General features: G+C 42.2%; 1 protein-coding gene across 1 annotated transcript in view; it reads right to left on the bottom strand.

Annotated features, from left to right (window-relative positions):
• Positions 1–6,966: 6,966 nt before the first annotated feature.
• The window catches only part of LOC112070341 (HMG box-containing protein 1), a 22,341-nt gene continuing 20,281 nt past the window's right edge, over positions 6,967–9,026 (bottom strand). The window contains exons 9-11 of the mRNA XM_070438928.1: positions 8,676–8,963; positions 8,030–8,171; positions 6,967–7,730 (exon numbers count right to left, since the gene is read on the bottom strand). Of these exons, the coding sequence (XP_070295029.1) occupies positions 7,713–7,730; positions 8,030–8,171; positions 8,676–8,963 (448 nt within the window). The 3' untranslated portion in view covers positions 6,967–7,712. The remainder of the gene's footprint in view (positions 7,731–8,029; positions 8,172–8,675; positions 8,964–9,026) is intronic.

Here is a 9,026-nt window from a genome sequence, read left to right as displayed (position 1 = left end):
ACCCTACCAGAGTATGTGAGTGGAGCTGGAGCGGAGCGTGCCCAATTTGCCTGGAGCATGGAGCGAGATTCCCAAAGGCTGGAGTTTCGGCCTTCTCGCCAGCTCCAATTTCGCTCCAGTAGAGCTCACTTCACCAGCTCAGAGCACTTGTCCCAGCATGTATTTGTAACCGATGTGAAATGGCTAGCTAGTTAGCGGTGGGGCGCGCTAATAGCGCTTCAATCAGTGACGTTACTCGCTCTGAGACCTTGAAGTAGTTGTTCCCCTTGCTCTGCAAGGGCCACGGCTTTTGTGGAGCGATGGGTAACGATGCTTCGAGGGTGGCTGTTGTCGATGTGTGCAGAGGGTCCCTGGTTCGAGCCCAGGTAGGTGCGAGGAGAGGRACGGGAGCAATACTGTTACACATTTGTGGTCTACTTGTGTGCTGCTAATAGCCCCTTGCTTTAGCTACTGTGATGGAGTTCACTATATATTTTCATAAAGAAATTGATCAAATACACAAAGGTGCTAATTCAAGGTGACTTTCAAAGATGAGGACCAAGAGCCAGAGAGGGAGTGCGGTGATGTAGTATCCACAACTAAAGAATCATTGTGGAATTTGARAAGACACGTATCCCTAAAGCATGCTACGTGCACACAGTGGTGTAAAGTACTTAATAAAAATACTTAAGTAGTTTTTTGGGGGTATCTGTACTTTACTTTACTATTTATATTTTTGAGAACTTTTACTTTTACTCCACTACATTCCTAAAGAAAATTATGTACTTTTTACTCCTTACATTTTCCCTGACAACCCAAAAGTACTCGTAACATTTTGAATGCTTAGCAGGACAGGAAAATTGTCTAATTCACACACTTATCATGAGAATATCCCTGGTCATCCCCCTACTGCCTCTGATCTGGCGGACTCACTAAACAGAGAACACCCCTGGTCATCCCTACTGCCTCTGATCTGTCAGACTCACTAAACAGAGAACACCCCTGGTCATCCCTACTGCCTCTGATCTGTCAGACTCACTAAACACAAATACATTGTTTGTAAATGATGTCGGAGAGTTGAACTGTGCCACGGGCTATCCATAAATAAAGAAAGAAAATTGTGTTGTCTGGTTTGCTTAATATAAGACATTTTTAAATTATTTATACTTTTACTTTTGATACCTAAGTACATTTGAAACCAAATACTTTTAGGCTTTTACTCAAGTAGTATTTTACTGGGTGAATTTCACTTTTACTTGAGTCATTTTCTTTTAAGGTATCTTTACTTTTACTCAAGTCTGAAAATGATGTATTTTTACACCACTACATGCACATGCTAAAAGAAAGGAACGAGGTGGGTAGATAACTAAGTGTGTCATTGTAGCAAAGTATTTATAAACTAAAAATCWGATMTTYTAAASATTTCTTTCATTTTTGTTAYATTATATATACARYAGGCCATMATTAATTTTGGCCCAATAGGCCTGGCATATTCCCATGTTCAAGGAGCTTTCCGTTTTGATTGAGTTATTTTGCCTGAAAACCTTTAGGTCTACCTGGCGAGAGTGACCAATGGGGTGTTTAGCATTCCCAGTGGCTCTGTAAGTGTGGAGAGGATATTCTCTCCTGTTGGCCGGCTCTCCAGGCACCATCACATGAGCCTGAAGTCATAGACTGGCCAAACTCATGTTTCTACAAATTCATTCTAAGAATTCATTCAAAAAGGCACTAATAAGTCATGTTTCATTTCATTTGTATTTAATTCTAAGTAAGTCACAGCCTATATGCGCAATTTATAAGACTATAATGATTTAACACAGCKAAATGTTGTCTAAATGCTGAGCGCTTTAGGTCCCTACAAGCCTATTGTGTCGCACTCGCAAATGCTTCACAATGTATTTCTTTGTAGGCTATAGCCTTGAAATAATTGAAATAATATAACCTAAATAATTCATTTTCGTTCCTTCTTAGACTCTTAACCTATTTAGACTGTTTATATGCTGTTTAATATGACATGTAGCCAGTGGCGATTTTATTATAAATAATAATGTGATGCATGCCAGCAAAGCCACTACACAACACAACAAAATGCAACACTAAACAATACATGAATTGCACTATAACRGTGACAAACGGTGCCCACAAACTGTTAGGGCCTACATGAAGCTGTCCCAACAGCAGAGTGCCAACATCTTACCACTGCTATTATAGCTATCAGCGGAGCCTTGTCTGGCAGCGAAACAGTTCATTCAGCCTCATTTACTGTCTTTTTAAAAAACATAGCTATGGCTGACTTGCTTAAACAAATGTGGTTTCTACTCACAATTGAGATGTACAAACTATGGCATAAGGGGATGACAATCAGATAAGAGGCAATCCATCATTTTGATTAAGACATTAATGAGTGAGCTAGGACGGACGTAGTCAATATAACTATTTGTTCAGCACTTTTGAAATGTACAGCGACAGAAGTCAGAACATGGACCATTCTTACAGTATTCTCCCTGTACACCAAGTCAGAACCGTAGGATAAATAAAGGGAGTAGATAAGCATACAATGAAAGCTCTTATAATATTCAATTATTACATTTCTCTAAAACAGGTTATAGGATTCATGTGCACCACCAAGTCCAAACAGTAGACTAAGTAATGAGGGGGGAAAGGGACCAAATGATTAGGGTGAGGCACATGGGCTACTAACAGCTTACTAAACTACATACACACATATGACTTTCTTGGCTACAGTATATATATATCCCTGGCATATTACATAATTTATGCAACAGCATACAATACATTTTTGGACTAAACTTGTTGTGCTCACTTGAACAGGAAGGTGATGCTGCGGTCCTTCTTGTGGGCTCTAGAAAGAGGCCCGAGTTCCCGACTTGGAATTCCGAGTTGGATGACTGTTAGAAATTATTTTCCCAGTAGTCTTGAACTCRCTGAAGTCTGAGATTTCCCAGTTCCRAGTTTCCTGTTGTTTTGAACGCGGCTGAACACACAGAGCACGATGAGATAAGGAAATCCTGGCTGGCCAAACCCTCCCCTAACCTGGACGACGCTGGGCCAATTGTGCGTGGTCCAATGGGTCTCCCGGKCACGGCTGGCTGTGACACAGCCTGGGGCTTCAGTCGCGGCTCAGCACTCATTGTTGAATTTGGGATTTTCAACTTGTTGTGTAATGTTTATGTCCTATGAGCACTGATACGTTGTATCTATAATTTATCTTCATATGACAAGGATTGAAAAGGATTTGCCAGTAGATTGTTGACTTGATTCATGATGACTGCTTGTCTAGTTTGCTAGCTAAGATTTTGAATGTATGATGTTGACAATCAATCCAATCAAAGCTACTGTAGATGAGTTGACGTCATTTTATCTGTGGCCAATGACCTTGAGCCTTCTTGGATGGGCACTTCTAATGTAAGTCTATSGCAGCAMCCAATCACCGCGCAAMTAGAGAACATAACCAACCTCTACGCTACATATTTTCCACTTGGCTGCCCCACCACCACAGAAAGCACTGAGCTAGGCTGAAACACCTGCATTTTGGAGCTGCCTTACTCAAGAAAGCTAAAAAAGAGACCATGTTTGTATGCAGCTTTATTAACTCAAWTAGTATGTCTTGTTTTACATTGTTTGCAAACTGATATGTGACACGTATTAATGCCAAATAACATGCAAAACAGGCACACACCCCCCCCCCCATTTTTTTTTGTTGTCATTCTCATATCTGAATTTCCCCTTTTCTAATTTATCATCGGGTCCTATACTGTTATCTATCCACCAGAGATCTTGGTCAGCAGACTGGGTCATTAGTGTGTGTCATTACCGTGTTCGTCATCAGAGTCATTACTGTGTTCGTCAGAGTCACATCCATCCATCCTCTCCTTATCAAACTCATTATGATCATGTTATTTACTGCTCATTTGGAAATGGCAGGATGTGGCCTGAGTTATAAGTTGTTGTGGTGGTGAAGATGATGGCGGTGGTGATGGTGGAGATGATGGTGGTGGAGATGATGGTGGTGGTTGTGGTGGTGGAGATGAATGATGGTGGTGGAGATGATGGTGGTGGATGTGATGGTGGAGATGAATGATGGTAGTGGTTGTGGTGGTGGTGGAGATGATGGTGGTGGATGTGATGGTGGAGATGAATGATGGTGGTGGTGATGATAGTGGTGATGATGATGGTGGTAATGATGGTGGTGGTGGTGGAGATGATGGTGGTGGTGATGATAGTGGTGATGATGATGGTGGTAATGATGGTGGTGGAGATGAATGATGGTGGTGGTGATGATAGTGGTGATGATGATGGTGGTGGTGGTGGAGATGATGGTGGTGATGATGATGATGGTGGTAATGATGATGATGATGATGGTGGTGGTGGAGATGATGGTGGTGATGATGATGATGGTGGTAATGATGATGATGATGGTGATGATGGTGGTGGTGGAGATGATTGTGGTAATGATGCTGATGATGATAATGGTGGTAATGATGATGATGATGGTGGTAATGATGATGATGATGGTGGTGGCACTATAAAAAGAGCCAGTTCATTCATGGAAGAAAAGTGATGTGTGAGCACCCCCTGGCAGTGAGGATGAACATTACAGTACTTATGGATTAACAGGCCGTTCGTTACATTACTAGTCAATTGAATTAGTCAAGTCATCTACCTATGTGTTGAGTAAAGGACATTCATTCAGTATGATCTGGTCCAAGTATCTAGAGCTGTGGCATCCAGTGTACAGTAACACCAGATGTGCCCTATAGAAGCATCGGAAGGGTTATGGTGAATSGACAGCGAGCAATCTCCKTWAAAATATAKATATATTTTTTTACACATCTGTTTAAAACTGAGTACACAATTCAATTCAATTGGGGTTAGCTTAGTTTCTCCTCTGTAGTTCTGTGTGGAGCTGTTTCAATTAAGAAGGTGCTACACATATCTGTCTATTRTTGATCATGTCTCTGTTCTGTTCTTTCACTACTTTCTCCTTGTATTTCTTGTTTCATCTTTAACACAGAGAAGGGAATAATTATCTCCAGCCTGTGATTCACTGTGGACCTRAGTATAAGGGACCTAAACAGACCTTTAGTWCACATTTTTGTCATTTAGCAGATGCTCTTAGCCAGAGAAATTAGGGTTAAGTGCCTTGTTCAAGGGCACATCCACAGATTTTTCAACTAGTCAACTCGGGGATTCAAACCAGCGACCTTGTGGTTAATGGCCAAATCTCTTAACCGCTGGGCCACCTGCGGCCCCATTCTGTTTAGCTGCCTCATTCTAGGGTGGTCGACCAGTTTCTAGGGTAACACATCGCACTAGGGGATACCTAAAGGATACCTCCTAAAGCCTACCTCCTAAACTCTACCTCCCACGATATATCCTAAAGGATACCTCCTAAAGGATACCTCCTAGGATACCTCCTTAAGGATACCTCCTAATAGCCCTACCTCCTAGGAAGCCTACCTCCCTAAAGTCTACCTCCTTAAAAGATACCTCCTAAAGCTACCTCCTAAACCTACCTCCTAAAGATACCTCCTAAGGATACCTCCTAGGATACCTCCTAAAGGTACCTCCTAAAGCCTATCCTCCTTGGACTACCTTCCTAAAGGAACCTCCTAAAGCCTACCTCCTAAAGCTACCTCCTAAAGCCTACCTCCGTAAAGCCACCTCCTAAAGCCTACCTCCTAAAGGACACCTCTAAAGCCTACCTCCTAAAGCCTACCTCCTAAAGCCTACCTCCTAAAGGATTTACCTCCTAAAGGATACCTCCTAAAGCCTACCTCCTAAACACTCCTAAAGGATACCTAAAGGCACCTCCTAAAGCCTACCTCCTAAAGCCTACCTCCTAAAGCTACCTCCTAAAGCCTACCTCCTTAAATCTACCTCCTAAAGGACCTACCTCCTAAAGCCTACCTCCTAAAGCCTACCTCCTAAAGCCTACCTCCTAAAGCCTACCTCCTAAAGCCTACCTCCTAAAGCCTACCTCCTAAAGCCTACCTCCTAAAGCCTAAAGACACGTGCACAAACCAAAAGGTAAAAAACATCAATAAGATTGCAAGTTTAAACTTTTATTAATGATATAACAATACAATGATATTTTGTGCAACAGTTTGGTGGGGCGTGGACCTGTACATTATCAACAACAAACCTGTATAAACTCAACGCCATGGCAACCTGCAAGCAGAACATCACATGACTTGTACTAGCCTGGGTCCCAGTCTGTTTGTACTCTATTGCCAACTCACTCACTGTCATGTCACAGAGCACAAMCCGACTGGCACTCAGGCTAGACCTGTATAGTTTGGCCATGGTTGTGTCAAAGTGAAAACCGATAGATGTCATCAAGATATACCTACCGTGTCATTAAATCCATATACAMATAGCTTCCACTAGCATACATTTAAATGGTTGTACTGTATAAGACTACATATGTATATAAAGTGCAAAAAGAAATGAAAACACTTACAGTGAACGCTTGGCCCTGAAGTGCTGTTCGGATGAGTGTGCAAAAACCTCCACGTGCCCAAATATAAGTCATCATCGGCACACGGCCAGGTGGCTTGGCAAACAAATGGCTGATTCCTACTACAGGGCCGAGCCGATCCGTACTGAGACGGCCTGGTTACACATCCTCTACTGAACCATGCTAGAAAAGGACAATGTGAAAATAAAATATCCAAGCCAGAACGGTTCGGGTCAGCCCTACAGCATGAATCAGACAACAGGGTGGTCATGTTCATTAGGACCCAGAATGCAAAAAAAACGTTTCAAAACAGAAAATTAAAATGTCCCTCTCCGTGTTTCAGGGAAAATCAGGCCACAGRTGGGCAATATGTATAACAAACTTTATATTGCCCTTCAAGCTCACAGCTAATATGATACAATGTATGAAAGGCTTTTTTCAATCTGTGCAATATATGGAGCTGTAATCAATATGAACAACAAGCTGAGAAGAGAAGAAAATGCATTTTTAAATTCCCTTTTCTTTCTTTTTACAAAAAAAAATATACACTTTGTATCACTGCTACTTGTTCCTTCACCGAGCTTAGCACCACTGGGTCTCAAGTCGGGTTCAGTAATTCCAGTAACTCGCAAAATTCCCAGGTTTTCCAGGAATTCTGGTTGGAGTATGTTGGATTTCATGCATATTCTGGAAATCATCCAACCAGGAATTCTGGAAATACAGGGAATCCTTTTTTTTTTTTTTTTTAAGGTTACCAGAATTTTGCCGACCCCGATCTCAAGGTTTCAAGCATCGAAATATGAAATTACCTGAACAAATATATAACTGAGCCTTAGTTATAAAGGAATAATAAGGCATATCTGTATGTTATTTAAAATATAACAAAATATAAGCACTGTTAGTTACACTAGATTAGATGCTTTTTAATATATAGTTCATAGTTGTCGTTTTGTCGTTTTGTCTTAAAATGTGTGTAGTCCTGTCTATAATGGTTATAAAAGCAAGTGTATTCCACATCACAGTTAAGTGTCTCATTGATTTGACAGGTAAGCAAAAAGAAAGATAGTAAATAGCCTRGTTCCAGATCTGTTTTGTGCCTTCTTATGGTCCAATGACCATAGGAGCTGGATATACAGCAACAACAAACTGATCTGGCACCAGGCTAGAGAGATAGTGGCTTTGCCAGATTGGTCGGTCAGTTCACCTCTCTGACCTCTCCACGCCAAACACATGTCTGGAGGTCATAGGTCATCTAGGGCTGCTGGGACCCCTGAGGAGAGAAGGAGAGAGAGGTTAAAGGTTAAACGGTGAAGACCTTACAACGGTTGTCACTGTTTGTCAGCAGTTGGATTTTTTGCCACAGGTGTCTCACCAACTACTCCTAGATGAGTTTGTACATGGCATCACATTGAGCTACAGAAAAACAAGAAGTGTGTAGTATTTCAAAATACTAATCTCATCAAGTATTGTATCCAGAGAGGATTTGGGCATTAACAAATAAGGATGGATCAAAATGTACTGTATATATATATCGCTATAACAGTGTCATGCATAAGAGTCCTTCCTTACTGAGTTGGTTCTCTTGCGTTTCCAACAGTCAGGGTTGAGTCTCTTCTGCTCGTCGGCCAGAGCCTTGGCCTCCACGGTGTACATCCTCCTCTCCTCGTTCTTCATCTTCTTCCACTTCTCACCCAGGATCACGCTGATGGCTCTGTATAGGAATACAAGGACATACTTCTCAGCAATGTCATTTATACCATCATTCATTCATAATTCATGTTTGTGTGTGTGTGTGGAACTTTTAACACTGAAAACTGACAGTTTGTGTATTCTCTAAGAGACAACACACTCTTAAGGTCTAACATGTAAGAACAATCGTGAGGCAGACAAGCCTTTAGTTACCGGTSATGTAATCCTGCCTGTGACTCTCGTGGTCTACTCAAGAGACATTCCTAASATAGAACTCCTTCCATTTTCTAAACAGCGTATCAGAACAGTACAGACAGTATTACTGACACACACACACCCTGATGCTTCCCYGATCCTAGTTCCAGTCCCATAATAGTGCCTGACGTCATATGGGAAGGTTTTATGGAGGGGGCCACAATAATAGAGTCATTTAATGGCAGGAGACATTCTAAACCTATCTAGAATTTGCTCTGGGCAGAAAGTCATTTTCTRCACACAAGCACACACGTTTGGTCCTCCTACTCACCTGTTATCCTTCCCAGGGTACATCTGTGTGTACTCCATCCTGTACTTCTTAGCGAAGAGCATGAAGGCGTTCATTGGCCGTTTGCATTTGGTGGGTGTGGCCCCGCCGGGGGCCGTCCCTGAGGTATTGCTCCTGTTTGATTTGCTGGCAGAGGAGGATTGGGGGGAGACGGAGAGTTTCTCTGGGTCGGGGGAGACAGCGCCACTACTGGACTGGGAGGTCCTACGCTGTCTGGCCATGCTGCTCAGAACATACACAGCTGACGAGTCCAGAGGAGTGAAATCATAACTGGGGAGAGAGAGAAAGAGGAGAGAGGAGAGAGACACAGAGAGAGAGAGAGAGAGACAGAGA

The sequence above is a fragment of the Salvelinus sp. IW2-2015 genome, unplaced genomic scaffold, assembly GCF_002910315.2.
Source record: "Salvelinus sp. IW2-2015 unplaced genomic scaffold, ASM291031v2 Un_scaffold1298, whole genome shotgun sequence".
NCBI classification, from domain to species: Eukaryota; Metazoa; Chordata; class Actinopteri; order Salmoniformes; family Salmonidae; genus Salvelinus; species Salvelinus sp. IW2-2015.
The sequence above is the reverse complement of the archived record's forward strand: the minus strand, read 5'-3'. Positions and strand labels throughout refer to the sequence as shown.